The 18,393-nt window shown below is 48.6% G+C and overlaps 1 protein-coding gene across 3 annotated transcripts in view; it reads left to right on the top strand.

The window, feature by feature from the left end:
- Positions 1–18,393, top strand: part of LOC105280593 (GATA-binding factor C) — a 78,958-nt gene that overhangs the window by 20,922 nt on the left and 39,643 nt on the right. For all 3 annotated transcript variants that reach the window (XM_026973551.1, XM_011341244.3, XM_011341243.3), the window contains exon 4: positions 6,519–6,664. In XM_026973551.1, coding sequence (XP_026829352.1) covers positions 6,519–6,664 — 146 coding nt within the window. The remainder of the gene's footprint in view (positions 1–6,518; positions 6,665–18,393) is intronic.

Here is an 18,393-nt window from a genome sequence, read left to right as displayed (position 1 = left end):
CCATGCTTCTTCCGGTTCGCAGTACGACCCGGCCGCGAGCGCGTACAACATGTACCAGCACCTGCAGTATCCCACCACCGCCCATCACCACCATCATCATCATCACGGCGGCACCACGGTGTCGTCGTCTAACGCCGCGTCCTCCCACAATCCGCACAACGGCAGTGCGGCCGCGGTCGCCGGTATTTTCGGTCATCACGCCGCCAGTGCCGGTAACGCGACCGGCGGTCTGACCGGCGGCCTCCCCGGCGGCCTCCCCGGCGGCGCCGAGTCGAAGCTGCTAGTCGGTCACGCGCACGGAAACACGCCGGGCTCACCCTCCGCGCAGCAGCAGCAACAGCAAAAGCCGAGGAACAAGTCGAGGACGTCCGCCGGTAAGCGACACGCCTGTCACGGTTCTTTTCGTTCTTCCTCTTGGTTTCCTTTGGTTACCTTTCATTATCTTTTTGGTTCTCTTGATACTGTTTTCAGTTGGATTTGTTACGCGGGAAAAATGTTTCGTAAAATCGTACCTTCACGGTTTTTCAAGAACTTGAGGATATATTTTACAGATGTAGGAACGTATCAAGTCGGAGTATGACAGTGACAAGTTGGAGTAGAGAAAATAAATAAGACATTTTTCTCGCGTAACACCTTGGTATTTCTTTTGTTGGTTTATTTATGCGTTGTTTTGCTACATCCGGCCCGGCATCTTCAGTTTTGCTTCTTTGCACTGGTGTCGATTATTGGAAGCTATTATATTTATTATATTTAATACGTGTTGTGATATTTTTCATATGAATTTTTTAAATTTCAGTTTTAACTGTATATTTTTAAATCTCAGGTTTAGCTAGTATAATCTTGAATACAATCTTGATTTGTGATATTATGTGACACCTATATTAAATCAATATAATCGACGCCAATGCGTTTTATTTCTAATTTTCTGGCTAATTTTATCATTCTTTCATTAACTATTTCGTTAAACTCTTTTGTTTTTAAGTTTATTTAATTCTACAAATATTGTTTTTAATTTTTATATATTTTTCCTCTTATTCTTATTTCCTATTATTTTTCAAACATTTTACTATTACTTGATTTTGTTTTCTAATTTTCATTTTAACCGTGAGCTTTCGGTGGCGGTCGTCTTACGCTTAAAGTTCGTTCAGAACACGTTTTTTTCCACCCATTTCTCTCGTTTTTTGGACGAACTGTGTCACAATAGAGGAAGAGAGAGAGGGAGGCACTGACTGTGGTTTTTGTATTTTGCCTCACTGATGTGTTTTTTGCGTGGCACCCACTCGAGAGAGCGAGCGTGAAGCACCACACCTGATTTTCGAGAAATGACACACAATATATTATATATATACTCGTGCATTCCTATCTATAGGTAATTCCGGGATAGATGGCTATATTCTTTTCTTTTTGTATTACCGAAAACACCTTTTTTCAATAAAAATATCTTTTAAAAAATCTAATATTATTTTTTTACGAAACTAGTATTATTATTATTTTCGAAAAATTGTTTAGAAATGTCCGAGAGAGATAACCATAAAGTAACAAAGTTAGTCAGTAAAGTCAAAGTTAATCTTAAAACTGATGTAAAAGTAAGCAAAAGAGATGGAAGAAATGATTCTAGACTAAAATTAGACCTAAGTTTCTTATGTTTTTAGAAAAAAGATTTTTATAAAAATTGTTAATAGCGTCTTTTAAATCCTTTTCTTTTTACCTTCCACGAGTACTACTTGCTTTAGGCATGCATTTGTTCGGCATTTAAAAAGAAGAGGGAAACTTTGTAGAAAAATATAATAATAATGCGATGGGTGATCAATTGTTTCGAAGCTGCTATGACCATCTCTTCCGATTGTCAGGGAGAAATGACCATAAGCACCCCATAAAATATGGCAGGCATGAGTGGAACTGTATGACATCAACTACACGCGAAGAGCTCTAAATAAGTCTAACATCTTGGTTTCTGTCAGTTTATGTCAGATATTTTTAACTCTTATGCGGAAATAATAACATGAAAAAATTCAGCAATTATTAAAGATAAGATTATGATGTTTTTCTGCAGAATAGTAATTTCCTGTTGCAAACACAACTAAAGCTCACAGACTGAATAATAACACAGCTGTGGTCAGTAGGGAAACTAGAACCATCTCTTCTGTGCGGTCATCTCTCCCATATAGCCATCTCTCCAGGAATTACTCATACACATACTTACTACCCTAAAACACATAAACACATACATTCATACACATTCTGAAGAATATACATACACTCGCAGACACGTGAAAGCACAGAAAATTTTTTTTCGATGTGGTGTGGCTACCGCTGCGTTTTTGTTTTTGTCACGGCAAAGCTCCCTCTCAAAGAGTCCACGGACCATTTTTCGGTGACGCGCCCTCGCCAATATTTTCGCTCGTTACTCGCAAACGGGAATTTTCCGATCATAATTATCGTCCGCCAACCGCGTCGCGTGAAATGCGGAACAAAGTCCTCGAGCGAACGGCGAACTTTAGATCGTATAATACATCGACTCGGTGGTAGCGTCCGCAGTGTCGTCGGAGTATAAACGAAATCGAGGGAAAAAGGAGGTCGGCGCGGAGGGGTATAAGAAATGAGGAACGGTTGAAAAATGCCGGATACGCTGATTGCGGTAATAATAGCTCGTCGCTCTCCAGCGCGTCGGTGGCGGCGGCGGTGGCGGCGTGGTAAAAATCCCAATTCCGGGAACAATGGCCCCCGGCTTCGCGCCATGGAAGCCCGCTAATTGAATCGACTTACGACACACAGCAGCCCGGCCGCGCGCGGAGTCTCGCGATGACGAAGAAGCCGGACGGAGCCGTGGCGGCGGCACCTGCGGCTCGTTTAGCGACGCCTACCGCGATCGTCGGGAAAATCGCACGTGAGAAGGCCAGGAAAAATGGCTTCCGCAACAGGGAGCGTAGGTCTCGAGATGGTGTCTGGCAGGTGTCGATTGAGCAACACCGCGCGGCACGAAAAGCAGACGTGGGGGATTGGCAAATATCCTCCACGGCGCGATAGGAAGGAGACGCAAACGAGCTAGAACGAGAAACTCGAAGGAGATTCCCTCTCCGAACGAGCGAAGCAACGAATGGCGCGAGCCGCTCGGAAAGAGATCATCGAATGCAGTAACGTAGACAGAAAAAACGATGATTAATGCACTGATGTAAAGACGTGAAGATTTTAATTGATACTTTAACGCATAAAAAGATTTTCTCTCGTCGGGCGCGTGTTCCTATGTTAATCAGGAATTGCGATTGTCGGAATATCAAAGATGCCCATCGCAGTAATGTCCCGTGATATCGTTGCGATAAGTTGAAAATTGGGGAACCGTCCGCGCGCGCACGCTTAAGAAAAGAGCTAATTAGAAGACGGGCCTGGCGGGCCCGAAAGGCCGAGCCAGAAAGTCATCGAGAGGGAAACAAGGAGCGGCGGCTTCGCGAAGAGTTCCGTTAGCTTCGAGAGGAGCGCGGAGTGCAATTAACGCCCGAGGTAGAGGAGCAGAAAGAAAAGAGAAACACGGAGAGGAAGAAGAGGTAGCCGTGGGCCAGCGCGAAATTCGTGACGGAACGCCGCTTCCCTCGTACTGAATCATAACTCGGTCGTTGATGACAGAAGTGGCACGGGACAAGAGCGGCGGCTTCCTTCCTCCTCCCCGTGGATCTTCCTCGCGCTCCAATGATCACCGGTGGCCCAGGCTGCGCCTGGGCCCTGAATATATACCGTTCGTCCCATTGTTTCCGCAATGTTCAACAATAGGGTACATTTTCCGTACCGCTGCGAATCCCGTGAAATGCTTCCCGAGGTTTCACATGACGTTCGACCCGTGGATCTTCTTTGCTTTTCATCGACGCGAAATATTTAGATTTCGTTTTGAACGCGACACGTAATCCGGAGAGAATCGAGGGAGAGCCATGCACCTGACGAAACGGAAGCGAAAAACGCCTAACGAGCGCTTCGTTGCATGCTTCGGTGTTAAGGTCGGAGGTGACGCCGAAAATGGGAGCGTTATCGGCCCCCGCGTTAGGGCGAAACCCCGGCCATTTCAGCGTCACCTTCTGACACGAGAACTATATTTCGAGCACGACGCAAACGAGCGTCAGCCTCGACGTTTCGTGGCTGATATCCATCGTGCCGCACCCGGTGTCAGAAATTGTCCGCTCGTTCCGTTTCGCCATCGAGCGGATCGATAGTCGGAAGGCATCGATACGAGACGATGCGTGCAGCTGGAAATTATCATCAGCGATGTATGTACGTCCCGTAAAGTGACGGCCGGGAGCACCACGTCACTCGCGCGGGAAATCGATTGATGATGAAGGTGAAATAAAAGAGAAAATTCATTTCGCAAGAGGATGAAACGCGAAGCATGAAAAATAACGCAACACCGACGAGAGTGGCAGGATTTAATCAGCAATCACCGAGGCGTTGTCGAAATCAAATCAGGAAACGATGAAGGGAGGAGGGCAGGGATCGTTCGTGTTTACGAACGCTTCGTTATTGTCCGTTATTGTCGGCGAGAGGGATCGAGATTCGCGGCGTGGCAATCGGCGACCGACCGGTAATCGCGAGTTCCCGTTATCACCCTCGAATCTGCCGGACGGTAAGACCCAAATCGAATTAAAGCACCGCGCAGGAACGGCGATTCGGGTGGGTCCTTCCAATTAGTTCCGGGATTGATCCGGGCAACGAGACGGCAATTAACCGAGCGTTAAACCCGGCTGTTCGGAATCCGGTTAGCGTCTCCCACGATCGACTGCATCCCGCTCGCAAGGGATGCCCTCGTGCCCTTCGCGTCACGTGTGTATGAAAAATCACGAAGGAAAAGCCGCAATGTTCTCGATCGCCCCGTCGTGAATTCATCCGCACGGTGGACTCGCAAACGAGCTGCTCGCGTGTCGACAATTACGCGCGACCTACGTGCGTTACGTGCTTTTGCCGGGATTGTTCCGCCGCCGTCGAATTTTAGGTTGAATCGAGGTCGAGTCATCAATCAGCGTATTCGACGGATTTACTCGATATCGTCGAACGACCATATCTGCCATACTTCTCGGATTATTGTTATTTCACACGAATACCCGACTGCATAAAGCTGCATAAAACGACACGTAATTTATGCATACAACGGTATTATATTTCGTGCGATAAATTACGTTGCCGATCTTTATTGCGAGCTGCGGACGACAGGATTGATCAATCAGGGAGGCTAATCGCGAGCAGTCAGAGGGCGGCTTTTACGAGCGTCGTTAAGATCGTCGAACGGTCGCGTTGAACGAAACGATCAACTTTTACGTCGAGTCGCGCCTGATCGTACAATCGTGCAGCAAGAACGCGGGCTATCGACGACACGATCCCTCGTGTGCCAACGAGCGATCCGACGACGCAGCTTAACAGTAATCCTTTTCAGTAGCGGCTGTGTAAACTCGGCCGTACCGCCGCTGAGGACGCAGCTCGGAGGACGATTCGAGAGACGCGGATTTCGGGAGAGATGTGATTCTCGATCCCTTCCCCTTCCTGCTTCCAACCCGCGAGTGTTGCGAACATGCAAATTTATTTTCCACCGCTAATCTCACGAGAATTGAACGATTATCGTGGATCACGTCGCATCGATACTCGGAGGAGTGGAGATAAATTTGGATGCTTGGAGCAATACGGGTCTTCTTCCTCGTGTCACATGATATTGCGATCCCGTTCTCCCTTACTTCTATACTCGCTTCTTTCTCTCGCAGTGTCCTCGGGACTAACCAAGCGCACTAACGTAAGTTCGATCCGTGAATCCTACAAACGTCCACGGTCTTAAAGAGACTCTGCTTTTGCTCTGGTAATCGCTTGGTATGGTATGTCTGCAATTGCATGCGAGTTTTTTCTCACGAGTCACCTGACTGTTTGCAAATTTCTCTGTAGACACGCACGTTGATCTATCGAAGCCGAATGTAGATTACATTAAATTATATTTGCTATATGTTACATGATTGTCATCACACAATGACGATCATGTAACAAAACGGCAGATTTAATTTCTTGTATTCTAGTCTCCTACAGAAGATAGAGACCGATGAAGAGTCATACACAATCTTGAACAATAGTAACAATTAAAGTAGAGAAGACATGAGCACTACAAATCTGCTGTCTATAGTTGTGAAAAAATCATTTTGCAAAATTTGCAAAATTACCAAGATCTTTAAAAATGTTTTTATTAAGTTGAAGAAATAGATTTTCATTGAAACAGAAATTATAAAAAATAATTCTGATAGATTGTTTAAGAGTGAATGACAGGTGTTTTCTTCGGACGATCAACGTGCTTTCGAGTTCGCGCGAGAAACGCCGAGAAATATTATTTTCTTTACGTTACGTCTGGACAATGAGACTCTATGCTCCTCATAGGAGTTTAACATATGTATACACTGGACAATTCAATCTCGCGTTTTGCGCGCAAACACGATTTGATGCCGTCTGAATGACGTTTGCCTCGAATTAATATGACTTTTGTTCCGTCGGGATGGGAATCCCGGTAGAGGGTCGCGAGTGCGTAAATTGCGGCGCCACATCGACACCTCTCTGGAGACGAGATGGCACCGGTCACTACCTCTGCAACGCCTGCGGGCTTTATTACAAGATGAACGGTCAGAACCGACCTCTCATCAAGCCGAAACGACGCCTGGTAAGTATCTAAGCTACATTAAAGTTACTACGATGACGAGTCCAAGTATGAATAAACTTATCGCGGAACTGAATCGCTCCCACAGTTAATGATTGGAGATTATAGTATAAGCAGCAAAAAAGAGCGACACGAATAATAAAAATAATTCTTCACACACATTTAAATACTTTTTATGACAGTGGTTGTTTATACTTTGCTCGTATGTTAATTTACGGCTTATTAAGACTGGATCGGACGGAAATACATAATGCTGAAAAATGGCGAGGAAATGCACAGCTGGCGTTTCGCATGACGAACTTGCGATACGCTTGTCGAGTGAACTTTGCATATTGACGACGTCAGGAAACGTAGATATCTCGATCTCGAAAAAAATTCCACGTCTGTCTTACAGTCCACCGTATTCGTAAAAGTGCGTCCTTGATCGCTTCCTTCGTGCAAGCGAGGCACACATACTTAATTAGCACGTACGTTAGCGGAGAGAACGAAGTTATGCGTTTCTCGCGGCGTGTGGAGAGACGTAGTAATCAGAATGCAAGATAAAACAAGGCCAAGTTAATTTCCTGTACCCGCTGATTAATACACGCTCCGCTCCTCTCCACTGTGATTAGCAACTCGCGGTATATCGCAATGCGCCCGATGATGGCGGGTCGAATGATTTTCGTGTATAGGATCTTTGCTACTGCGTGTGTCGGAGAACGCACTTCGTAATATTCCCCCGTTAACGAGAACATCCAGAAACACCTGAGTCACGTCGAAGGCGAAGAGATCTCGCGATCTAATCAATTCAAATTGAATGTTTCGAACGACGGCGATGCGAAGCTCGATTAAATTCCCTTGCGCGCGCGTGATGTTCTCCGTGACACATGCAATTTTTGTGCGCGATGAGGAAGCCCGGAGGCCAATCTCTGAAAATAAAGATTCCGTAGGAAAGGACCGCATCAGAACGCTGTAATCGAGAGCGAGACTCTCGACAGAATTGGAGACACTTTTGTAAATAAAAAATAGTACAAAACTTGACAGAGAAATTACAAAGCGTCTATTAATTGATTAAAGTCACTATTTTAATTAATACGTATTAATTGTAAATTCAATCTTTTTGCGTGCATTAGAAAATGAATCTTGAATTGCTTTTGTGGGCATATTTTCTGCCGTAGCGCGTTGTAGGCACTGGCGAATTCTGTGCACATCGAGACGCCGTCGCTCGATCGATATCACGAACGGTAGCCGGAGGTTTCGTGCGATCGGCTCGTAGAATTCGTGTGAACTCGATCTATTTTTGGCGACTCGGCTGGCACCTAGATGTAGATGGAGCAGCCTCGTCCGAAGTACCGATGCGGAAACTCGATACCACCGGCCCTGTTTCCTCCTCTATCGCTCGGACTCTCCTCCTAACTGTGATTCGATCTGGCTAAACATTCACGAGAATTCGCGGAATCGATCACGAAAGCCACCGAAAACTTTTACTTTATGGTTTGCACTTCCCGTTATTCCAGTCGTGCATATTATGTTGGAATCAATCTTTTCTATTTAATTAAATAATTTATGGCGTCTGTATTGCTCTTGAAAGCAATGTTCTTCAAGGTGTAGCATAGATCCGTTACAAAAATTTCATTGAAAGATAACTTTAACGCACGATGAGCACAAGCAACAATTAATAATGATACAATTATTTCGCAAATTAGAATGGCATCGTGCGTGTATGTGTGTGTGTAACACAGCGGTTGAGCGTGCGTGAAGAAATGTTTTTGAAGAGAAAAATGCAAGATCGTTAGAGCGATTAGATGTCCACCAGCGTGAGTGCGCTCGATGCACTTTCACGGTCGTCATCGCTGGTGAGCTCGCTCCTCGGATGTTGGAGAACGGAGCTACTAGACGAGGCTTCAGATGCATCCCATGGAGAGCGCACACAGATTCAACGAACTAACCAGCGCATACCTCAAAAGCATGCGCGCGCGCAGTTACATTGACGTTTCACTATCCCTCTCGTTGTTGCACTTTCTCCTCGGTGCGCGATAGAGCAAGGCTGATGGATTCAAAAGTTTTTTCACCGGCCGGCGTCTCGCCGGTAATTATATGCCGGCCGCACGCCATGCGTCCGCTAATTGACGAAGTTTTAACAAACAATTGCGCTCTCCTATGTGAAACGCGTATGCCAGGCAGCTACAATTTCACACGAGATTTTGTGCACTTTTCAGAGAAGAATTCCCATCTTCTCTGAAGATCGGAAATCGTTTGGAGTACTTTGTGACTCAATAATGACTTGTGAAGATTGGTAATCGAATGTCCATAATGTGAGATCGTACGAAAATTTTTTGCTGAAATTCGATATTGTGAGGCAGTTGCTAGGTTTAGCCTAATGAAGAGTGAAAATATTTCGCAGGTGTAAGTGGTCCAAATAGCTCAGAGGTAGCTAAAAACAGTCGTCCGACATGCGAAAGACTCAGATTCGACTCCCAATTTCGATTATCGAAGTTTCATGCTTTTCTGGATTTTTTATAATAGAATATAATAGAATATAATAGAAATAGAGATATATCTTGGAGGAGGTGAGCACACATTCGCACTTGCAACATCAATACAGTGACAGTAAACTGCCTGAAAAATAGATTAAGAATTCTTGGCAGCCGAAGCTGGACAAGATAATTCTGTTTGAAGAGAAAACCATTAATGTGTGGGAAAAGTCCTAGCGGAGAATTACAACATAAAATATTTGAGATACTCTAGTATAATTCTCCTCAATTGTCCTCAACCAAATTTTACTTGAGATGTTGCTTATCAGAATCAATCAGGATACTCTTATAATGACACAGATAAATGTGAAATTTGTCAAAAAGACGCTCATTACAGTGTCGGAGGGTAATGTTGAGACATCTTACGTACGTCTCTGAAACGCCCTCCCTCTTTCCTTTCGTCCCTTTGCCGCTCTACATAATTTACTCTCTGTCACCGATTAAACAAAGACGATTGTCCCGCGCGTTCGCCATGTCTGCCCGCGAGTACAAATATTGTGACGTGATGATGAACCGACACGCCCACCCATCATTCATTTGCGTGTACCATTGCGCAGAGCACCACCGGTGGTGTGCGTGCGTGGCCGGCGAGCACGTAAAAGAGTACGGGGCCGCTCCGGCCGGTCGATAAAATATGTATCGATTTAAAGCGGTGGGCGTACGCACGTGTGCATGCGACGCTCTTTCGGACAACACTCTCTGCCGGACGCTATTCACCGCGCGTCGCTTACTTGTCCCCGCTTACTTCCGGATTAAAAATTCATGCGGCTGCTCGGCCGCAACTCATCCCTCGATTGTTGGTAGCGCCCCCGGGAAAATGACGACCGATCGTCCGCGATCGATCGACCCCGTTCGGTAAACGACGCCGCGTGTAACAATAACGGGGGACACTCGGCGCGGGGAAGCGTTATGAAAATGGAAATGGCTCATTTATTATTCTCGACGATTGGTATCTGGCTACGAGAATTAGTAGCGAGGCAGAGCGCGATCATTTATCGCGTACGAAAAACTGACAGAACCAAACTGTCGCGCGCGTAGCGTGTAATTGTCATGGAACAGAAGAGGAGTTTTCTCACCGAGCGCCAACGAATTCTTACTTTTATGCACCAAGTGCAAAATATCGCGCGATGAACACGATTAATCCGATGGTATCGTCCGAAATGTCGAGATTAGAAAAGGGGATGCGCGCTAAAGGCACGTATCGCACTCGCAATATGTCGGGTTTTTAGCGCGCGTCGGCTCAAATCGCCTGAAATCCGGTCACAGATGCGTCGCCGAAAAGCGGAGCGGTAGATACGATCTGGGAGACAAAAGGCGGCCACCAGGTATAACGCACACGCGGCCGCGCACGGCACACCACCCCCCGTATATAATAAAGTCGTGGCGCATATTGCCCGCCGCTCGTCGTGTCCTCTTCCTCCGCTCTGCGCGTGTGTCGAGCCACACGGAAATTCCACACATACGCACGCACGCAACCCCGCACTCATGCACGCACGCACGCACACACACGGCTTGCGCCGTGAACTTCTGCGACGGCGAGTTTCGATCAGGCAGAGATAGCAAGGGTTGAAACCCCTCCCTCCCTGTCGCCCCTGCCGGGGCGAGCGACGCCCGCCATGCTTGATCCTTCAGGAAGATAGGCCAAACTCGAACAGCTGGGAAATTTTCGTTTTTTTTTTCTTTTTTTCTACCATCCTCCCTCCTTCTTCCCTCTGGTCCTTCTCTCTTTCTGCCAACCCGTTCTTCCTCGCTGCTGCTTTCTGTTCGCACCAGGGGTGGCTACCTCCTACCTATCTACCTACCTACCTACCTACCTACCGTCGCAACATGCGCGACTGCCACGCGGGGTGGAACACCCCGTCGACGACATGGCGCCGTGCTGCTTTCCGTGAGAGAACGCACGGAATACGACAGGGCATGCACCAGTTTCACTTTAATTCTTCGCGGTAGATTATCCATTAAATCGCTTGTCATATAATTAAATATATCAACAGGATGAATAATAAAAACTAGTTTCAAACATCAGAGAAATTGTAAATTCAACGACAAACAAATAAGAAACAAGTAAGAACAGAGCAACTCGTTCGTCCTCGAAATGTGAATACTTCCTTAATTTACGTCATCGTTTTCGTGTCTTCGTAATTCCGATAATCATGTCCTTCACGTGAGAAAGTGATCTCGAGATTGCTACCGGAATCGTTTCTCGACGACTTTGCGCGAGAGAGATAATCTTTTAGCTGAAGCCGCGAGTTGCGAGCTCTCACAGTCGAAGGAGAGAAGACGTAGCGCGGCGAAGGAAGAAGAAAGAGAGAGAGAAAGAGTAACCCTCCGCGCGCAGAGCTGCTCGTTAACGACTGTCCTACACGCTCTCCTGCCTCCCTTTTCTTCTCTCTCGTCCTGGCGATGCTTATCTGCGCCCATGCCGGCCTATGCCGCGCAACGCTCGTCGACTTACGATCCTCCAGGCGTTCCTGGACATTCCAGTAGAAGCTGCGCTGCCACTGCAGCAGAAACAGCAAGCTCGGCGAAACCCGTTAACCCCCCGGCTGCTAAAGACGCACAATGTGTTTGCGTAGGATTGAGAACTTGGCGATGAGAGAAGCTCTCAGAAATGCTCGATCAAGATTGTAACAACGCGTCGTTTTCATAAATAGCTGAAACCTAATCCTAATAAACGTCTCGAGATTTAGTTGAAGCATATCTTTACATCTTTGCAACACAATACATACATCTTTACAAACAAGTTAAGATTGTTGGTGACACTTTGTCCTTCCGCTGAATTTGAATGATCTTTTTAGTTGGCGTTGCGAAGCTTCTTGCGAGCGGTTCGAAGAATGATACTAAATATTTCACTCGAACGGCGAAGATAAATGGCAAGAGAGAGAGAGGGAAAGAGACAGAGAGACGCTGAAAGAATCGCGAGAAATCATTCTGCCGAAGGCCGAGGAGCGGCGAGGCGACCTCGAACTTCGTGGCACGATTTTATCTCTTCAGGTAGCCAAGATGGCGCGCGACCAAGAGGGCGAGGAGAGCAAGGATTGCTCTCGGGTGCAAAGGGGTTATCCCCATTGATCTCCACGTGGAAAATGAATAGTGCGAGTCGAAATATTGTCCGATGCTCCGTTCGGCCAGCGACTGCGCATTCGTTATGACTCGACATGCAGAACCTATTCTTCCGTGCCGAGGTGTCGGTTCAAGGTATAACAATAGCGTTCTGCATTAAATGCGATATTTTTCTGAGGCTAGGCTGCCGTCGCGTTAAACGCGGAATCGTTCCTTCCTCCGTTTCACTCACACTCCACGTGTGAATACCGCGAACTTAATAAATAAACGTAGAATTTGTTGAGAAAAAATAAGTGAGGTAAACGCGTCCAATTACAATCGAGCGTAGTGCGTTCATTATGAAATCCCCGTGGAAAATCTATTATGTGTTCTGTTGAAGAAACGTTATCGCTCGTGTTAATGAAGACTCATTACGGTCTTTATGGTATAATAGCGTCGTTACAGGCATTACGGGCAATCGGCGGAGAACTTTTAAGACTCGCGTACTTTTAGACGCCCGCCGCGGCGGGTCATTTACGCGCGGTAATCGGACAAAAACTAGAAAGGATCGGTAATCTCCCGCTCATGTGCTCACGATCTCGCAAAAGGCGCAGAGTAATCCGGGCAATGACTTGAAATACGTCTTGTACGGTGCGCGAACTCGATTATTCCGCCGCGTGAAAGTATAATTCGCGGCGCGGCGACCAGCTTCGTGTTTTTCGCATGCGCGCGCCGTGAAAATTTCCCTTCGCGTTCGCTTTTTACGCAGACAGACACACGCCGCGCCGCGGAGCGATGAAAATTTCCACATAATGCACCGCGCGGGCCCGCGGTAATTGCCCTCATGACTCGTCAACGTTACGGTTTAATTCATGCGCTATATATCCCGACACAGTCGCGCTTTAAATAACTTTTACATTTTTTCCTTTTCGGCCCGTGCGTGCGGCAATTCTCTCCCCCGTTTGCTCTCGAACCTGTTCCGAGATCGTAGATCTCACCTCGGCTGAAATATCAATCCGGGATCGTTGAAAAGGCCTGCCATTAATTTCAAATAATTCGAAACCCTTTCGGTATGCCGAGGTAAGGAGCCATTATACATTCCGTCAACGTTCTTTTTATTCGTCGAATTTAGCGCCGAGGGACGATCCGTCTTTAAGAAAAACTGGCAGAAATCCGGCAAAGTGGTACGAGAGAGCAGGTAGATGATCGCAATGCCGGTAAAATATCCTCGATGGATGACGTTTTTTGTCGAGGACAGGAGTTTCAGAGAGAATGCGTCTTACACATGGTGGTCTATGAGCGGCGTATTCGCTGCGTGGCGCGTCGGGGGCAGCAACGGCGACTGAATTATGTACCAGATGCAAATACCGCCGTATTGTCCGGTGCCGCCGGCGTGCTCCATCCATCTTCCAGCTTCCTTGAAAATTCCGCTCATGAGATACACGGGATTTGCATCCGTTCACACTTTGAATACGACGCGCTGTCCGCGCAAGCGAGATCGGCGCTCGTCTCCTTTCCCGGGCGTTCTCTCTTCCCCTCGTTCGATCGTATCCAGTTTCCATGCCCTTTCTGTCTTTCCTTCCTTCCCTCGCCGCGCGAGGACACCGATCGATGTGTCGATACTCTCTTAAGACGCTTCCAGAATCGATCGCCGATCGAAGCTCGAACTCAGCTGTGTTGAACCTTCTTCGTATCACTGCGGGGATTCACGTGAATCTGCGATTTCACGGAAAAAGGCGTGCGAGATCGTGCCGATCGATCGATTTCTTATTATATCACGCTAAACTGAAGGATACACCTATCGCATGTTTTAATATGATGTGTATTGCAGAAATACAAGATTGCGTCGCAATAACTGATGTGTTTCACGGGACCACTTATGGATGATGCGTTGAATCAGCAGTCATTTGGAATTTTCTAAATTCTGTTTCAATTTACAGGAATTTTAAACTCCTGTCAATCATGTACATGATTAATATCGTACATCACATGGTTGAAAAGTCTTTCCTCTTCACTCTCGATATTACATTTATTCACTAATTGATGAAAAGTATGAATAGAATATTCCAGAAGCCGTTCGGCGAATCGAGAAGCACGTGTCTTGTTTTCGAGCGGTTTTAGTATCCTTTCCGGCGGGTAAGATTTAATTCATGTACGCGTTCCCGATAGAGTACGAGAGCGAAGAGGCGAGAGACAGACGAGCCAATTAGATGGGCGTGCACGCGGACCAAACGAAATAAATTCAGCAGGGATGGGGCGAGGGGCGGGCGGCAGAGGGCCGAGGTGCGAGAGAAGGGCGCGTAACGAATCGTCGTAACCTATTAACTTGTAAATTGCTTCCGACTGTTGTGGGCGCGGGAGAGGAGGCGCGCGGCGCTCCGCGCATAAATTCGCGAAATAAATCCCCGGGGCTTGTCGCCTCGGCGAAACGAGACGCGTGACAAAGTTATTGGATCCCGTTAGCATAACCGAAGAGCAGTAACCGAAGACCCGATTAGATCCTGCACCGATACCTCGTGAAATATCGCGCGTTCGTGCGCGACTTGGCGTCACCGGCGGACCGACGTCGCTCGTTAGCGTGGGACCGCGCGGAATTTCCGCTTGAAATTCCGGAAAATCCGAGATTCGAGCGGAGAAAGCGGATAAGAGTGGTTTGCATGGCTTTGCCGGCTAGACGGATGGATGGATAGATGGATGGATGGATGTAGATCGAGTCGATGGAGAGACGACGCGCGTCCCGCGTGAAACTATTCGTCGGGCGTCGGAGCGCCTCGACGAGATCGATGTCGATTTATGAGCGGCGACTCGAAGCGTATGACGGTCCCGCTCGACTGTCCGTCCGCTCGACGAGACACGCGATCGCACACTTGGATCATTATTGACGCGATAATTCAAGCTAAGCTCGGCTGCCCGGCACCGTTACTCCGCGCGTGTAACGCTCCTTTTTCCGTCCCGCGGTACACGGCTACTTAAGATTCGGTATGCCACGATTGGACGGCCGGCCACGGCCGACCGACAAGCCGATCGATCATCCGCCCCGGCCCAAAGAAACAATCGTTCCGTCGATAGAGCGCCACCGCTCACTCGCCCATACGTGGGTATTTATGGCTCCGCGCTCGTTTCGCTCGTCCACGAGTGCAGCGACGCGGACGGGCTGCCGCGTAGAGGGAATATTCATCGGTATCATGCACGGTAATTTGTACCCTGGCTTGATGACGTAAATTCGTACTCTCACAGGTATACGACGACAGATGCGAGGTGGCAAATTGAGTTCAAATTGAGAAATCGGGCAGGCGACATTTCCACGCGCGTTTCATCATCATCATCATCATCCACCGGCCGAGTCGAGAAAGCGTGCACGTATTTATTTTCCTCGCGTGCTCCTCGCGTCCCGTCGTCGCCGCGTCGAGAAAACGTTTCGTCGCTGGCGAATCGATGCTTTCCCTCCTCGTAAGAGCGTGAAATAGCTCCGCGCGCGCGTGCGGGTGGCTTGCGTTCGCGCGATTAACCGCATCGCATCGCGCCGTGTGCGAAGCGGTGTCCGTCGGGGTATCGATTCGCGAGCTATGCAAATCGTTATTCAAATCGCGTCGGTCGGCCGTTGTTACAAACTCGCCCGACTAACGAAGCTCCAATCAATTCTACCTGTCGGCGAGCGGTCGCCTCGGTGAAGGTGGCGAGGCGAGAGCGGAAAAATTCACAGTTGCGCCGTGCACGCGCAGGTGCGCGCTATCGCGTTACACGCTTATCAGTACGGGGAAAGAACACCGCATGGACGTAGACAAGAAGTTTCCGGCGAAAGCACGGAGGAGGTTCCGGCCGTCAACCTACAGCGCAAGTGGAAACCAAGCTGGGAGATTGCGCTGTAACGCGAAAGCGAGAAGAAAAATAATTATTGCCAACATTTATTTTAGTACAATAGACTTCTCGAGGAAAACGGGAAAATGAGACAATGGAAACGCAAACTTCCGACAGTCTCCTAAGCGCGAATTTAGGGGCGCGAAACACTCGCGTAAATGGGGGTCTGTTTTAATTATTTACGGATTATAACATTTCTCCGACTCGATTAATTATCATAATTTGACATTTTGCAAAGAATAGGTTTATTAAGAATAGGTTTATTAACCGCATCGACTAGTCGAATATCGAAACCGTGGTCGACTTGGCTCTTTCCGCTGCAGCATTCCCTGTTTCTCCGGGCGCTCGAGCTTCTAATCCTTTCCCATGCGACCCCTCGGAACGCCCCGTATATCGACGGCGGTTTAAGGCATCGTTCGTCCCTCGTCTTTCCTCCGGTCAGGGGGGGATCTCTCCCGGTCTCTCTTCTCGTCGAGGCAGGCGAGGATACCCTCGCCGGTACCCCGGGGCAGCTGCGCACTCTATCATTGGTCGCGATCTCGATGTATCCCACCCGAGTCCGGGAAACGACCCCTCTAGCAATCAAGGACCAATCCCATCCCGCTGGTGTCCCGTTGCAGCAGGAGGGTAGTAGGAACCCCGCGCGGCCGCCGCCACCCTTCCTTCATCCTCGCGCACGCTCCAGCTCAGACGGATTTCTCCCCTTCATGCCACCCCTCGCGAGCGAACGGGAGAGAGAGAGAGACCAAGTCGCTAAGAACTAGGTGGGAGATTTGACGGTGATTTAGGGAATGGTGGCGCGGCTCGACGCGAGGATGGGGATGATTTATTTGTCGGAAACTGTAGCGGGGCTGCAATCTGAGATCATAACTGAGAGGTAAATGAAAATGGATGAAACGAAAGAAACGTGTTGGTAGTTGAAATTGCATAGCTGCAGACAAGACGTATATTTGATCTAGTTGACTGAAATGACGAACGAAAATGCACAAGAACGTGCCAATTACTGAATTATAACTGAGTAAATATTCACCTTAAACTTGAACGTTAACTTGAATATAAAGTATTGATTAACAATTATCGCATAAATCGTGAACCTGAAAGCTACGCGAATGCTAGCTTCAACTCTATTGTGTCGGACAATGGCAAGCAGCGTTGAATGCGCTCGCATTGCGATTGCGAGTTAATCCCGCAGAATTCGCGATTAAACATCTCCGTCACGGCAGCATCTTAACTCACCTCGGACACCTCGAAACAGCATCTCTATACGCGTCTGTGTGTAATGGTGCGATTCTTTCAAAAATTCATTACATCCGCACTCACTTATCTGCCTTCACGTTCCGTCACGTATCGATCTCGCTTACGATTGGTCACCGGCCACGTCCGAAAATCGAGAGGGAAACGCCGATGGAAGAGGGTCGCGCGGGCCAATCTCTAAAAGAATCGTCCTGGAGGTCCATAAATCCTCGGCCGCGGGAGGATAGGGGAGGAAGCACGAGTCGGGAAGCGGAGGAGCAAGAAGGAGAGACGGAGAGGAGGATCGACTCTCCTTCTCTCGGTCGAGACACCATCCCACGCCAAGGAGGATGCTCCGTAGTCCGAGCTGGCCCCGCGGGCACGAAAAACGCGCGACGGTGGCGCGCTCGAATAAATCAAAGTGGCGTGAAAATCAATTGTAAGACACTCGCCTCGCGTGTAGCCGGCCCGTCACCCACCCTCCCGCGCTCACCCACCCCCCGTGATCGCCGGATGCTTCTCTCGTTCGGTACGTTACCCGGACGAGCCACTGTTCTCTTTGTGTCTCCCTCTGGCCCCTTCCCTCGTCTCTCTTTCTCCTCGATGTTTGTTCGCGCGTGCCTCTTTGTCCCATGTGTGTTGTGTGCGCGCACATATACGTGCGTGTGTGAGCGCACGCGCGTGTACACGCGCGTGCACGCGTAGCCGGAACGTCTGCGGCTTTCGCGCGAGGGGGCGGAAGGGAACGGCGAGGCGACGGTAAAGTCAATACGGACGTGGTGGCGCGCAAACGCCGGTCGCCAGCCAATGCGAACGTTCGTCCGACGGCGCATGGCGTCCGCGCGAGCGCCGTCGCGACGCTCGCGTCGCTTCCCATCTTGCGAACGACGCGCGCGGACGGAGAAGGAGGCGGCGGTCTATCCCGGACGACTCTGCGGAATCTCGGAAATTTTTGCGCGAGCGAGACCGTCGTAGGCTCGCAGGATGGGGATCGGAACGTCGAGCTGCCGATTTTCGACATCCGAGGGAGCTGAGGCAAGATGGCGCACGTCGAGCCGGACATCGATCTCTCGACTGTTCGCGAGC

Source organism: Ooceraea biroi, chromosome 11, assembly GCF_003672135.1.
Source record: "Ooceraea biroi isolate clonal line C1 chromosome 11, Obir_v5.4, whole genome shotgun sequence".
Lineage (NCBI taxonomy): Eukaryota > Metazoa > Arthropoda > Insecta > Hymenoptera > Formicidae > Ooceraea > Ooceraea biroi.
The sequence above is the reverse complement of the archived record's forward strand: the minus strand, read 5'-3'. Positions and strand labels throughout refer to the sequence as shown.